General features: G+C 40.2%; 1 protein-coding gene across 5 annotated transcripts in view; it reads left to right on the top strand.

The window, feature by feature from the left end:
• Positions 1-16,295, top strand: part of ILRUN (inflammation and lipid regulator with UBA-like and NBR1-like domains) — a 103,978-nt gene that overhangs the window by 28,521 nt on the left and 59,162 nt on the right. For all 5 annotated transcript variants that reach the window (XM_047797688.1, XM_047797686.1, XM_047797690.1 and 2 more), the window contains exon 2: positions 10,268-10,422. In XM_047797688.1, the coding sequence (XP_047653644.1) occupies positions 10,268-10,422 (155 nt within the window). The remainder of the gene's footprint in view (positions 1-10,267; positions 10,423-16,295) is intronic.

Raw genomic sequence — 16,295 nt, 5'->3', positions numbered from 1 at the left:
TGTTGGGGCAGTGGCACTTCCTTAACCCACTGCACTGGGCTTGAGATCGAGCCCACAGCTCACCAGCAACCCTAGCTGCTACAGAGAAAATGCCAGATCCTTAATCCCCTGTGCCACAGCAGGAAATCCCAAACTTTCATTTTGTTTAAAAAGAAAACAAAAAGCAGCTATCTGTAAAGTGCAATAAAGTGAAGCACAATAAAATGAGATATGCTTATAGTTCCATTATAAAATTGTGAGGGCTGGAGTTCCTGTCGTGGTTCGGTGGAAATTAATCCAACTGGTATCCATGAGGTTTCAGGTTCAATACCTGACCTCGATCAGTGGGTTAAGGATCCGGTGTTGCCATGAGCTGTGTTGTAGGTTGCAAATGGGGTTCAGATCCTGCATTGCTGTGGCTGTGGTGTAGGCCAGCAGCTGCAGCTCCCATTTGACCCCTAACCTGGAAACTTCCATATACCATGGGTGCGGCCCTAAAAAGACAAAGAAAAAAAAAGTGTGAGGGATAAGTGTGATAAAAAGAAAGGAAAAATACAGTTGCTCACGGGTTAGGGGTGCCAACCCTCCATGCTTTTGAAAATCCCTGTATAATTTATATTTGGTCCTATATCAGCAATTCCAAATCGATGGATTCAGCCAGTCTTGGATCATGTAGTATTTACTGTTGAGTAAATCTCAATATAATGGACCTGCATAATTCTTTTTTTTCTTTCTTTTTCTTTTTGCTTTTGAGGGCCACACCCACGGCATATGGAAGTTCCCAGGCTGGGGGTCGACTCGGATTGGAGCTACAGCTGCCAGCTTAACGCCACAGCCACAGCAGCACAGGATCCAATCCTCAACTGCGACCTACACCACAGCTCACCACAACGTCGATCCCCAACCAACTGAGCGAGACCAGGGATGGAACCTGCAACCTCATGGTTCCTAGTCAGATTCGTTTTCCTCTGCGCCATGACGGGAACTCCTGACCTGCATAATTCAACTCATGTCCAAGGGTCATGTATTTTGCTCACCAATGTATTCCATTCAGCAGATATTTATTAAGTACTTTCTATATGCCAGGCACTGTTCTCAGCCTGAGGGATACAGGCATAAAGAATCAGAGAGAGAATATGTTATCTTCTGTAGTGCACATGCAAGTGCACAGCAAGCTTAGGGTCATCTGTTAACTCACTTCACTGGCAGAGAACTGAAGGCCTGGGCCCGGCTTCCCTGAGAAAGATTCCTCGAGTCTGCTTTTCTCCATGACCATACTTGAGAGGAGACAGGATGTGGGACCAGCGTGGGAGATAGTTCATTTATGAGGGCTTTGCTGCTTTAGCTTTCCTCTTGCAATAAAATGCTACTTTTTGGAGCTAGGGCTTGACTAGGGGTAAAAAAATTATAGCCTCCTGATGATAGAACTCCTTTCAAACTTAAGTTCACTGCTTATCCATTTCATATTTGAACCTTACCTTTGATAAATTATCAATTCCAGTAGTATTAATTAGTTAATTAATTAATTAGTATTAATTATTAATTAATCTTAGTCTCCAAGATTGTTAAAGCAAATTGCTAGCACCGGCCCTTAGCTCTGCTTATCATTCCAGGTTAAAGGTCTCTACTCAGGGCGTGGGTGGATAATTCTGGATTGAGAGCTTTCTCAAATCTTCTGTGGAATGTCAGCCCCTAAATTTCCCCTCTTCTCAGCTACGTTGCTTTCAGATATGCTTTATAATGAGAAGCAGATAGCAGTTGCAGGGGGAGAGCCCTGGGGCTATCTACTTTGTATATGTCAGATTTCACAGTTTCTTAGTTACGTAGAGAATTTATTTGCTGAAATTCAGCAATTTTTTTTTTTTTCGGCTGAGCCTGTGGCATGTAGAAGTTCCCAGGCCTGGGATCGAACCCACACCGCAGCAGCGACCCAACTGCTGCAGAGACAACACCAGATCCTTAACCTGCTACACCACAAGAGAACGCCTCAGTAGTCTTTTTTTTTTGTCTTTTGTCTTTTTTTTGTTGTTGTTTCTTGGGCCGCTCCCGCGGCATATGGAGGTTCCCAGGCTAGGGGTTGAATCGGAGCTGTAGCCACCAGCCTACGCCAGAGCCACAGCAACATGGGATCCGCGTTTGCAACCTACACCACAGCTCACGGCAACGCCGGATCGTTAACCCACTGAGCAAGGGCAGGGACCGAACCCGCAACCTCATGGTTCCTAGTCGGATTCGTTAACCACTGCACCACGACGGGAACTCCTCCTCAGTAGTCTTTATTTGACTACTAGAGGTTTCAGATCTCAGGCTTTAGCCAGAAGGTTGTATTGTATTCTGTGTTTTCTCTGGAAGGCCAGATTGGATTGGGTTGTGTTTTAACAGATTGGATTGTCTTGCAGGTTTTCACTGAAGTTTGCAGTCTTCTGGTTTTCTTTTATTGTCCAGGCTCTGTCTAGCTTTGGAGTGCATATGGAGTGTGACCAATTACTTTGCTACATACAAGGCCTACTGCCTTGCTCAGCCAAGCTAGAGGGGAGTCCAGTTCTTTCTACTTCACCTTGACTTTGATATATATACATTGTGGGTTTAACTTTTGAAATACTTCTTTCAGTCTTGTGTCATTTAGGACTTTATTGGAGGTGAACCAGAGCCCTGTCTTAAGTGAGCTTGAATAAAAATGAGAATGAATGAGGATACAGGAGTATCTTAGAACCTAAGCTAGTAGTTCATTTGGGTTTCAGAAGCAGCCAGAACCATGGACTTGAATGATGTCAGGCCTCTCTTTTTCTGGCTGATTGTGTTTGTGGTGTTCTTGCAACTCTCATACATCTTGTGCCTTTTGCACATTCTCTCCCTCTATCTGAAATCCTCCTTTACCCCCTTTCTCTAGGTGGTTAACTAGTTCATTGGGTATAGTTTTGATGCTACCTAGTTGATGAAGCTTTTCCTGAATTCCTGAGTTTAAGTGAGGTATTTTCTGTAGTTTTGTGGTCCTTGGTTGTGTTTCTTCTCTGACATTTACCACATTGAATTGTGATAACTTGTTTCCAAATCTTTCTTAATAGACTTTGGTGTTCCTTGGTAATAAAGACTTATCTTTACATTTGTAGTACCCAGAGCCATGAACAAGTGAAAAATAAATATAAAAGAAGTATATGTACTTATCAATTGGCAGATAGGGAAAAAGGTTTTGTGTTTATAATTAGGTTGACTGATTCTTACATAAATGTTGTTGGTTCCTTCAGTCCTAGAAACTGTGTTTGGTGGGAATGGAAATATCTTTTAGGGTGATCCAAGCAAAAGTGTACCATACTTGAGTTATGGTGAGGTGCAGTGCATGTCTCAGCTTGTTTTCCCACTCAGTTTCCCATGTCGGAGCTTTGCTATTTATTGTACTTTCCATGGAAGTGTCACCAAAGGCTAGCTAGGACTGCATATAAATAGGGCAAAAATCCCACTCACACCCAAGAGTCTGTCCAGCTCTTTTTTTTCTCTTAAAAACGTTTGACTGGAGTTCTCTTGTGGCTCAGTGGGTTAAAGGTCCAGTGTTGTCACTGCAGCAGCTTGCGTTGCTGCAGTGGTGTGGGTTCGAACTTTTGTATACTGTGGGCATGGCCAAAAATTTTTTTTCATCTTTTTTTAACACGTGGTGCTGTTACAGCTGGATAACCACAGGCAAAAGAATGAAGTTGGACCCCCTACCTCACAAAAATTAACTGAAAATGGATCCGTGACCCAAATAAAAGCTAAAACAATAAAACTATTTGAAGAAACAGGGATATATCTTCATTACCTTAGATTTGGCTGTGATTCTTAGATTTGACATCAAAGTCACAAGCAGCAAAATAAAGACTAGATAAATTAAACTTCAACAAAATTAGAAACTTGTGTGCGTCGAAAGCCATTATCAAGAAAGTAAAAAGACAGGCAACATAGTTGAAGAAAATATTTCTTGGGAGTTCCTTGGTGGTCTAGTGGTTAAGATTTGGCACTTTCACTGCTGCGGCCCAGGTTCACTCCCTGGTCTGGGGACTGAGATCCCACATCAACCCATTGCATCTATCAAATAAGGGCCTAGTATCCAGAATATGTAAAGAACTCTTACAACTGAACAACAGGAAAACAAGCAACCCTAGTAAAAAATAAATGAACAAGGGATATTAATAGACACATCTCCAAAGAGGATGTACAGTAGCCAACAAGTATATGAAAACTTCCATATGCCGAGGGTTCAGGCCTAAAAAGCAAAAAGAAAAAAAAAAGAGCAAAGAACACACATGCCCATACAGACACTTGTATGTGAATGTTTATAGCAACATTACTCATAATAGTCAAAAGATGATAGAAACAACTGAAATGCCTATCAGCAGATGAATGGATAGACAAAATTTGGTAGGTACATATAATGGTATATTATTTAGCCATAAAAAGGAATGAAATACTGATCATCATGCTGCTATTTGGGATGCATCTCAAAAATATTACGCTAAGTGGAAGAAGGCAGAGATAGAAGTTTGCAGATTATATGATTCCTTTTATGGAAGTTACCCAAAACAGGCAAATTCATAGAGACAGAAAGCAGATTTGTGGTTGCCAGCAGCTGTGGGGGGAGGAGGAAGAACAAGGAGTGATTCTGTTTATAGGGTGTTCTCAATGGGTATGAGATGACTTAAGAGTTTTGAAAGTAGAGGTGGTGGTTGCACGATGTTGTGAATGCAGTAAATATCACTGAATTGTATATATTAAGTATGTAGTTAATTGTTGTGTGAATTTCACCTCAATTTTTTTTAAAAAGGAAAAATAGTTTGATCATGATCATTAGCCAAAGGGACTCAGAAATTAAACTCTGCAATGCTAGTGTTGAGTTGCTGTATCCTCAGCATCTGCCCCCCTCTGCCCCCTTTTAAACAATAGGCCAGTTGTGTTTTCTCAGATGTCAAGAATACCCAATGTAAGATGGCTTTGAGATTCCCTAATTTAGTAGTTCAACTACATCATCAAGGACACAGCAGTTATTTCCCTCTTTCTGATCTATCATCCTCAGCATATCAGTTTCATCCTCATTAGGTCATCTGAGTGTTCCCTAGGTGGCTGTTTTTTTTTTTTTAATCTTGCAGTGGTGGGAAAAAAAGATACCTTTTCTTTCTGTTTTTTTTTTTTTTTCCTTTACCTTTGTTTTATAAACTTTTCTTTTTTTCCATACCCATAGCATGCAGAAGTTCCTGGGCCAGGGATTGAACCCCTGCATTGTTGGTAGGAATGTAAGTTGGTGTAGCCACTATGGAAAACAGTAAAGAAATTTCTTTAAAAAACTGAAAATAGGATGTTCCTGTTGTGGTACAGCAGAAATGAATCCAACCAGTATCCATGAAGATGTGGTTTTGACCCTAGGCCTCGCTCAGTGGGTTGGGGATCCGGCATTGCTGTGAGCTGTGGTGTAGGTCAAAGATGCAGCTCAGATCCTGTGTGGCTGTGGCTGTGGTGTAGGCCAGCCAATTCAACCCCTAGCCTGAGAACTTCAGTATGCCACCAGTGAGGCCCTAAAAAAACCCAAAAAAACAAAAAAACCATTCGACCCAGCACTCCCACTCTTGGGCATATATCCAAAGAAAACTTTAATTCGAAAAGATGCATGCACCCCAGTGTTCATGGCAGTGCTGTTTACAATAGCCAGGACATGGAAACAACCTAAATGTCCATTGACAGAGGAATGGATAAAGAAGATGTGGTACTATACACAATGGAATATTACTCAGCCATAAAAAGAATGAAATAATGCTATTTGCAGCAACATGGATGGACCTAGAGAGTATCATACTAAGTGACGTAAGACAGAGAAAGACAAATATCATATGATACCACTTTTATATGGAATCTAAAATATACAAACAAACTTATTTACAAAACAGAAATAGACTCTCAGACATAGAAGACAAACTTACAGTTACCAAAGAGGAAAAGGGGTCGGGGAGAGAGAGATTAGGAGTTTGGGATTAGCAGATCCAAACTACTGTATGTGAAATAGCTAGCAATAAGTTCCTACTGTATAGCACAGGGAACTGCATTCAGTATAAACCCAAATCACTTCGCTGTGCACTAGAAACTAGCATGATATATAAATCAACTGTGCTTCACTTAAAAAATAAAAAATGAATAAAATTTTACCATTTTAACTTACTACAATTCTGTGGTATAAAGGATATTCATAGTATTATGTAACCATCATCATCATCCATCTTTGCTTGTGCCCTTTTTTCCCCTGTTACACTACCTCCCTTTGTTCTTCAGGACACTTTTAACCATTTGAAATCAGAGAAAAACTTTTCTTGAGCAAAAACACTGAAGGAACTGAGAAGTTTAACCTTTCAGGCTGGGCCTCATGCTGAGTTAGTGCCTTCCCTTTCCCATCTCCTCAGCCAGCTCTGTTTCATGCAGTTTCTTATTGGCTAGTAGTAATAGTTGCATATGTTGTTTTGAACGGAATACAGTGCTATCATGTCTGCTTGTTCTTACATTGAATTGGAGCTGTTTAGTCTATTCTTGCTATTCCTTGGCCCAGTGAGGCAGTGATCTAGATGGTCCAGGTGCCAAGGAACTTATACCCACATTTTAAGTTGTGTACCTTCCTGATAGATTAGAGCACCACTGGGCTAATGTCCACTCTCCACCTTTTACTTGTAAAATGAATATGCTTTGTCATCCTTCGCTCCTGCTTCCTGCCAGGAGTCCATTTCACTACTTTCAGTTTCACTTCGTGCTTTAACAAATATTTCCTAATCTGTGGCTAAATTTCCTATATAATAGAGGTACAAGTAAGCAGGTTTTTTGGCTTGGCTGTGGGATGAAGGCTGATTTGAGGAGGGCGATGGATCTGCCTAAGTAGGGTAGCTGGACTTTTCCACTTGTTAGTATTTCTGCTGCGCTCGTCTCTGAGTCCTGTCTGATATGAGGTGGAGCCAAGTGGCGAAATATGACACAGGCTGAGGATAAGAATTGGCAGTTGTCCTGAGCGCACAAATAGTTTCTTCCCTCCCAAGCATATTTTACAGCCAAGTGAACAGAAAACAATTCAGGCTGTTTGCCTGGGACCTTCGGCAGAAAAATTATCTTTATAAAATGTGGACACTTAGTTTTTATGAAAAGCTTTCAGAAGAACAAAATGCAAACTAGGCTTATTTTTCTCTCCCTCATTTTATCTTTGATCTCTAAGTATAAGGCTGATTCCAGATGTACTCCTAAGCCTATTTGTGGGTGGTAGGGTCTGGGCCTCCCCAAGTTTGACCAGTCACATATTCTTCACTTTGGATCACAGTCAGCTAGATAAGGAAATTTCTAGAAGAGTCTAAAGTCCAAATGTTCCTATTGAATGGTCAAGTAAACAGGCACAGTTTGGACCCTGGCCCAGCTCTGTGCTGTGTAAATTTTATCTAGCACACACGGGCCGGCAGCTGGTAGTGGTATAATTCCAGGCAGTACTGATTAATACTACAGGCCACCCTTGCATGAGCCTTGACCTGAGGTAGCTGCTCTAAATATAGCCTTCCTTTCTGGCAGCTGCAAACACCTGGAGGAGCAGACAGGCCCCCAGCAGAAAAGTATTTGCTGTTAATAGCATGTCTCTTCAACAGTTGTGTACTGTCAGAACTTATTTCATGCTATGTTTGTGCATAATTAAAAGCAACCCACTGAATCCATTGGCTTATGGTTGGGTTATGTTTGGAAAAGGCTATTTTTGTGTTGTTAAACTGTGGGGCTTGGGGATGATGTCACTGGTTTGAGGAAGACCATAATAAGAGAAGCAGTTACCATAATTTCTTTGATCTCTAATGAACATAGCTTACTTAAACCCTTTAGTGGCCTTTGGTTTCTGGCACTGATGAACCATGCTGTCAGTCATGTGGTTCTGTTCAATTGGAGACTCTGATTTGTGTGCTTGGAGTTCCTTCTGATGTAAGGGGGCTTATAAGCATGTAAGTAATTAAAAAGAAAATTTACAAAATGGTACTTCCGAAAAGAAACTACAAATGACTTGTAAACATATAAAATACATTTAACTTCTCATAAAAAGAGAAAACTTTCTCTCGAGAAAACCATCTTAAGACCCCACTGAGATCTTATTTTTTACCTATCAGATTGACAAAAATCCAAAACGTTGGAGAAAAACTGTTGATGAGCCAGTGGGGAAATAGAAACTGTAATACTTTCTTTTTTTTTTTTTTTGGTCTTTTTGCCTTTTCTAGGGCCGCTCCTGAGGCATATGGAGGGTCCCAGGCTAGGGGTCAAATCGGAGCTGTAGCTCCAAGCCTTCACCACAGCCACAGAAACACGGGATCTGAGCCGAGCCTGCGACCTACACCACAGCTCATGGCAACGCCAGATCCTTAACCCACTGAGCAAGGGTAGGGATCGAACCCGCAACCTCATGGTTCCTAGTCGGATTCGTCAACCACTGCGCCACGACAGGAACTCCTGTAATACATTCTTGATGGGAGCATTCCTTAAGTATATAACTCTTTTATTTGAGGGAAGTTTAGATAAAGCCACAAATATATGCCTTTTGACTCAGCAGTACCACTTTTAGGAATTTATCCTATAGGGATGCACTTATATATAAAACTATGTGGCTTAAGCTTATACTTGGAAGAATTAAAGATTGGAAACAAACTCAGAAAGTGGACTGGTTACATAAATAATGGTGTGTTTATAGTGGATACGGCTATAAAAAAGCAGTTAGGATACTCCTTTTGTACTGACTTAGAAATGTCCTCATGATACAGTATTAAGGGAATAAAGAAAAGGGTAGTGTATAATATGCTACCAATTGTGTAAGAATGGTGAAAATAAGAATGTAATTTGCTTGTATGTCCATAAGGAAGTTTTGGAAGGATATTTAAGAAATGTGTGTGTGTAGGAAAGAAGAGAGAAGATGAGTATTTTCTATTGTAAGAAACTTTTTAAACCATGCACATGTATTGCTTTTTAAGAAAATTAAATAATTAGAATGTTTATGTTTAATTTTTTTTTTTGGTCTTTTTGTCTTTTTTGTTGTTGTTGTTGCTATTTCTTGGGCCGCTCCCTCGGCATATGGAGGTTCCCAGGCTAGGGGTTGAATCGGAGCTGTAGCCACCGGCCTACGCCACAGCCACAGCAACGTGGGATCCGAGCCGCGTCTGCAACCTACACCACAGCTCACGGCAACGCCGGATCGTTAACCCACTGAGCAAGGGCAGGGACCGAACCCGCAACCTCATGGTTCCTAGTCGGATTTGTCAACCACTGCGCCACGACAGGAACTCCTGTTTAATTGTTTTAATTAAAATTTTTTATTTAAAAAAATTCAAAAATTCTTAAAATTTTGTTTTATTTTTAAAATTTTTGTTTAATTAATTTACTCATTTTTGCTGCAGCACGTGGAAGTTCCCAGGCCAGGGATTATACCCAAGCCACAGCAGTGGCAACATCGAATCCTTAACTGCTAGGCCACCAGGGAAATCCCTAGAATTTTTTTTTTTTTTGGCTTTTTAGGGCCACGGGTGTGGCATATGGAAGTTCCCAGGCTAGGGGTCAAATTGAAGCTGCAGCTGCCAGTTAAAGCTACAGAAACACAGGATCCGAGCTGTCTCTGCAAGCTATACCACAGCCCTTGGCAACACCAGATCCTTAACCCATTGAGTGAGGCCAGGGATCAAACCAGCATACTCATGGATACTAGTTGGGTTCATTACTGCTGAGCTACCATGGGAACTCATGGTGGGTTTTTTTTGTTTTTTGTTTTTAATGGAGCTTGTTGGAGTTCCTGCTGTGGGACAATGGGTTAAAGATCTGATGTTGTCTCTGCAGCAGCTCGGGTTCCTCTGGAGGCAGAGATTCGATCCCTGGCCTGGGAGCTGTGGGTGCAGCTGAAAAAAAAAGGGGGAGCTTCTTTGAATTTTTGTCACAGTTACAGAGAGACTCTCTTTTACTTGAGTTCGTTGTCCACACTTGCTGTTCTTGTGCGTAAGAGGGAGATTTCCTCATGCTGCTGCTGATGGTACTAGTAATGTCTGTTACTTTCCATGAGGGTACCTTGGGAAGAAAGTGGTACACCAGTTTGTTGGTCTTGGTGTTTTTCCTGTTATTCCTCAGCCAGAGTCAGTGACTCTGAAGATTATGTAATGGGAGCCATGTCTGCACCTTCTGTGTATAGGTTCTATAACACACCTTAAGAAACACATTTTTTCCCTTTGACAATTAGGATAAATATCCTCTGGAGAGGACTTAAGTTTTTGCCTTTTCTCTTTATTTATAGGAACCTGCAAGCAGCAATTGGCGCCTATTATGACTTTGAGAGCCCAAACATCAGTGTGCCCTCTATGTCCTTTGTTGAAGATGTCACCATAGGAGAAGGAGAGTCAATACCTCCTGACACTCAGTTTATAAAAACATGGCGGATCCAAAATTCTGGTAAATGTGTAATGAACAATCTTCCTTGTCCAATTTTCTTTTTCTTAGTAGTTAAAAGAAATAAGGAAATGTTTGAGCTTAAATTACGTGCTTGTGTAACTGAGTTTTTCCTTACACATGATGTAGCATTTTCTTGTACTGGTATAATGACCTAAGCATCATTGAAAAGATTTGCTAGATTAGGAAAAGTTTAGTCTTGATGACATTTAAACACAATATTCTTTTAATACCAGGAACTGGGCCTGTGTGGGGGCGATATTGTCTCCACCTGTGCAGTTTTACTCCATCATTTTACTTCTGCTCTAATTAATCCTCCAGTTATTTCCAGCAGGCTAGAGGAGTACATCCTTGAATGGGAAAAGGTAGTTAGAGCTGTGAGCATCTGCTCTTTTGAAAGCTCATTTCTTTATAACCACAGAGATTATTCTATTTGAAATTTTCATTGAGCCATCTACCCGAGATCTTAACCCCACTTTGGAAAATAGGGTAAGAAGTGTAGGGATTTACCCAGAATGGAAAAGATGGAAAGATTAAGCAATTGCTTTTTTATTTTTATTTTTTAATTTTTTAAATTTTTTTAGCTTTTTAGGGCCACACCCACGGCATATGGAGGTTCCCAGGCTAGGGGTCTACTCAGAGCTGTAGCTGCCGGCTTACACCACAGCCACAGCAATGTGGGATCCAAACCGCATCTGTGACCAACACCACAGCACATGGCAATGCCAGATCCCCAACCCACTGAGGAAGACCAGAGATCAAACCCGCAACCTTATGGATCCTAGTCGGGTTCATAAACTGCTGAGCCATGAAGGGAACTCCAGAAATTGCTTTTTTTAAAAAGCACTGATTTGGTGTACTTTAAGAAAAATATAACATAGTTTAATCATAGTTCTTTGAAAACAGTATATGAATATCTATCTGGTAATTGTTATTACTTTTTACTTGTTGAATTATTTTCTAATGACTTCTTAAATTTGAATGCATTTAGTATTTCTTGTCCCATCCAATAACAGTTTATGCTGTCTAGGTGAAAATGCTTTAACTCTGTTTTTAATGAGGACTTATAAAGAAATTCTAAGAGATGGAAAACTAGGCAAAAGCCTTATTTAGTTAAAAATTTGAGTGTGGGAGAACCTTGTCTAGCAAGGTAATTTGATGTGAGATGATATAAAACTCTGGGCAGAGTTCTCTTGTGGCTCAGCGGGTTAAGGATCAAGTGTTGTCACTGTGGGCGGTTCTGGTCACTGCTGTGGCGCAGTTTCGATCCCTAGCCTGGGAACTTCTAAATGCCTTGGATGTGGCCAAAAAAGAAAAAAAAGTTTTTAAAAACCCAAAAAACTCTGGAGACTCAAGCCTGTAAGAATGACCTTTTATTGGACCCTGTAGACTTTGCAGCTCTTTATATTTCAGTTCTTTTATGATGGGGAGAGGCTGGCTAAGCTAGTTAGCCATTTGTATAATAATTAATGTACCAAATTGTTATTCTCAGGTTTTCTGGCTTATTTAGTAGTAACTTTACCTTGGATGAAGGTTTGGTGTGGCCCTGAGCAAATACATGTTATCTGGATTGCCTCCCAGTGTAGTAGATGACTGGGGACATCAAAAATTTTCATTAGCTTCTTTGACTTTTTGGTTATAACAGTGTGGTGCATTGTTAGTTTAAGAGGCACATGGCAATATGGGAAAATAGACATGTTTTCTATTTTTCTTGAAATTATTGTTCAAAGTTTAATTATCTTTTCTCTGCCTAATTTCTTTCTCACCTTTCTTAATGTTGCTTGCTTTTAAAAATGTTAAAATAATATCTTTAGGTCACCTTTTATTCATCATGTTTCCTAATTGATTACTAAAGAGCTTTTGAAATCCAGACATGAATTTTTAAAATGAGTAACATTTGTTGAGGAAGTATAACTTATTAAAAGTTGTATCTATTTAAAGAAAATAATCCAAGACCTTGTTTACTTAATAGTGAAAACATTGGAAAATGATCTGGCTTTCCATGAGTTCTTTCTAGCATTTTTATTTATTTATTTATTTAGTTATTGCTTTTTATGGCTGCACCTGCAGCATATAGAAGTTCCCAGGCTAGGGGTCGAATCGGAGCTACAGCTGCCAGCTTACACCACAGCAACACCAGATCCGAACCACATCTTCAATCTATACCACAGCTCATGGAAACGCTGGATCCTTAATCCACTGAGCGAGGTCAGGGATCAAACCCAAATCCTCATGGATCTTGGTCAGTTTCATTTCTGCTGCGTGAGCCACAATGAGAACTCCTTTATGTTGTTTTAAATATTGAAAGTTTGTTAGAGTTTGAAATGTTTTAAATACCATCTTGTTGCAGAATAACCATTTTATATTTTGGAAAGCCTCTTGATATATCTACTCACTCACTAGACACTTGGTTAATGAGAGATTGGATGGGATGGATATAAACTGGCTAGAATGTCAAATCAGAAGCCCAAAGAGGCTGCCTTTCACTTTGACTTGGAGAAAATCTGTTTTGGTGGGGCTGGCTCTTTTTCTTCATGCTTTTGCATAGTAACTCCAGTTTAAAAGTGTTTCTGAGTCTGCAGCCTTTCTTCCCGTAAAAGGACATTTTTGTTTCTGTATATCTCTTGAAAAGTTGGGCAACAGTTGCTAGAGATCTACCTTTCAAGGTACTTTGAACTTTTTTATTCTTCTGGAAATTGTTCCACCAGTTGTAAAATAGTTTTGCATCTGTAAACTAAATACTTTCTCTTTAATTAAGAAGAAACTGGCCTCTCATAACTAAGTGACAGGTATGTTGTTGGGGGGCAGGGAGGGAAGGCACGCATGTGCACAGGTTCTTGGGCGTCATCCTAATCTGGCCTGCGTTCTTTCTGGAAATAGAGTAGTAACACAGAAGTAGGTTGGGCCTTAGTTCTTTCTCCTCTGGCTTACTTACTCTTATTCAGAACTTCCCTTCGAGATGATAAGTGCTCACTGAAAGAGTTTCAGACATAATTTTCATGGTGCCTATTTGCTCTTATGTTTTAAGCATACCAGGCATTCAGGTTTATAGCTGCTGAGATTGATAGGAACATATAACTGTGCCAGCACCTTCCCCAAAGAAGATAAATGTCACATAGTATTTAAAATCAAACACCTAATGTTGTCTAAGTTCTCAGATTCATTCACACAGTAGAAAAATAGAAGTGAAACATTTAATGACATTGATGCAGAATTCCAGAATCCAAACTTTTGGCACTGTAAGTTTTAGGAATTTGGCAAACTTGAGCAGGAAACCTTACAGTTGGAGTTTAAAATGAAAATTTGAAACTGTCCCTCTGAAGATGAAAAGTAGACAATTCTCTTCACCAACATTTACAGCTTCTCAGTTATTACAGCCATGCTCTGCTGTCTAGCTGTGGTGAATGTGAAATTAAGCATATTATGACATCTGGTGTTTCTCTAATTTTAATGAAGTAGTTATGATTGTCATATGAGAGAGTGGCTTCAGAGTCATCTTTGTTTTCTGAACTACTCAGAAGTGAATAAATATAAAACAAGAGTTGGGGAGGGGGGAATCTTGAGAAAGAGCAACGATTCTCTTCATTTTTCATTTGACTCCTTAAAAGTTTCTACCTTTGTCTTTAGTATGACTGTAGAGAAGATAATTCTGCTTCATTAATTCAACAGATTTTATTATGTTCCAGTCATTTTAACAGGTACAGGAGGAAAATGGCAGTAAGGCCAATGAAGGTCCCTGTTTGCTTGTATCTTAATTTGAAATGCAGTCTCCAGACATAAAGGGGTTAAAAAGAGAAGGGATCTCCATTGAGGTTTGTCTTGCGTATTGCTCTTTGGATGTTCCTTACAGACTCCAAACTATATTTGTAATCGCTTATACCTAGAATGCCCCAGGCTTTCTGGAACTGATGAACTTTTATTTTGTTTTTGCCCTGCTCTCTATCTCAGAATTGCCACGTGATAGTTTTTTTTTTCTTTGTCTTGATTCGCTTTGCCCTTTTTTTTTTTTAATAAAATTATATTCTGTGATAACTGGAGAATCACAGCTTTAGTCATATGTGTGCTTGTGGTAGTTGACTTTGAAAATCATAAAACACAGATTAGTCTTTCTTTTCTTCTGGATTTATCTATCCCCCATTAAGCCAATTTGTCACAGACTTAATTGGAAGCCCCGTTGTGTCATACTTCTAGTCCATGTTTTCCCAGTTTGCTTGTCAGTATTTCCCTTCCTTCTATATCAAAAATCAGTATCAGGCAGAGCCTCCTTGCCTGCCCGCTTGTATCTCTCACGAGCACCGTATCTTTTTTTTTTTTTTTTTTTTTCTGCTATTTCTTGGGCCGCTCCAGCAGCATATGGAGGTTCCCAGGCTAGGGGTTGAATCGGAGCTGTAGCCACTGGCCTACGCCAGAGCCACAGCAACGCGGGATCCGAGCCACGTCTGCAACCTACACCACAGCTCACGGCAACGCCGGATCGTTAACCCACTGAGCAAGGGCAGGGACCAAACCCGAAACCTCATGGTTCCTAGTCGGATTCGTTAACCACTGCGCCACGACGGGAACTCCAAGCACCGTATCTTAATAAATCTATTTCTTGTCTATCAAAAAAAAATATCAGTGACCTTTCAGAGTTACCTTACCTGACAGTTGGGGCTGTAAGAACTATTCGTCATTGTGAACTGTTGGTAACTCTCAGAAGGAAGATGATTGGTTCTTCTTTTTATGTATTATTTGTTTCATTGAAGTATACCTAATTTACAAGGCTGGGATAATATCTGCTGTACAACAGAGAGACCCAGTCATACCTATACACAGATTCAATCTCTCTCTCCGTAGATTATCACAGAATACTGGCTAGAGTTCTCTGTGTGCTATACAGCAGGTCCCCATTGGCCAATCATTCCACATACCTCAGTGTGCACATGCCAATCCCAAACCCCCAGTTCATCCCTCCCACCCCCCCACCTCTGGTTCCTCATTTTATAGCAGATTAGAACTTTAGAATTGATGGTACATAACTCTACCAATTTTTCCTTCATGAGACTCTCCAAGTACCATGTCAGTAGGGTTTGATGTAAAAAGATCAGGAGTATAGTTGCGAAATTATTAATCATTTAATGTTTTACCAACTAACTCAGTCTCCTGGGAATATTAGCCTCTTTTGCATATTTGAGTGATCCAACTGTCTTAACTGCTTGTGGTTGTCTGCTCAGGACAGCCACGTATTTCCCACACCCAGACAGTCTCAATTTTCCTTGTTTTGTTAAAGGTTCAAAAACAGACACATCCTTGAGTTTTCATATAAGTAGACATTGTCTTATTACAGATATGTGTATGTGTATCTTTTAAAGAATAATTGTGAATTCAGCCATATAACAGTTCAGTTTTTCCTCTTGGATCTTGGTCTCATTAAAGAGACCGACATTTTCCAAGGTGCTTCATTCTCACGTCAGCTGCTACTATTCTTGACCTAAGACAAATATGCTTTTGCCAGACCATAGGCCCCAGAAATGAAAAGCAAAATTTGCATGTATTGCCAGTGTATCATCCACAACCTTTTTACTAGCAGCAATTGCCCTTTATAGCGTTAACTTAAGAGGGTACCTTGCTGGCAGGTTTTTTTGTTTTTTGTGGGTTTTTTGAAGAGGGCCTGACAAAAATAGTGACCATAGTGGTATTTGCTTCATCTGCTACCCCTGTAATCCAAGAGGCACGAAACTTCATCCTGGGCCTGAGATCTCAGCAGTAGAGTGTTAGTTTCTTTTCTCTCCGGTTCTCTTTTCAGTTGTAAGCCATCAGGTACATCAGAACCAGAGTTCCCGTTGTGGCTTAGCAGGTTATGAACCCGACTAGTATCCATTGAGGATGTGGGTTCA

Source organism: Phacochoerus africanus, chromosome 9 (genome assembly GCF_016906955.1).
Source record: "Phacochoerus africanus isolate WHEZ1 chromosome 9, ROS_Pafr_v1, whole genome shotgun sequence".
Classification (NCBI taxonomy): Eukaryota; Metazoa; Chordata; class Mammalia; order Artiodactyla; family Suidae; genus Phacochoerus; species Phacochoerus africanus.
Note: the sequence above shows the minus strand (reverse complement) of the source record. Positions and strands in the feature narration are given on the sequence as shown.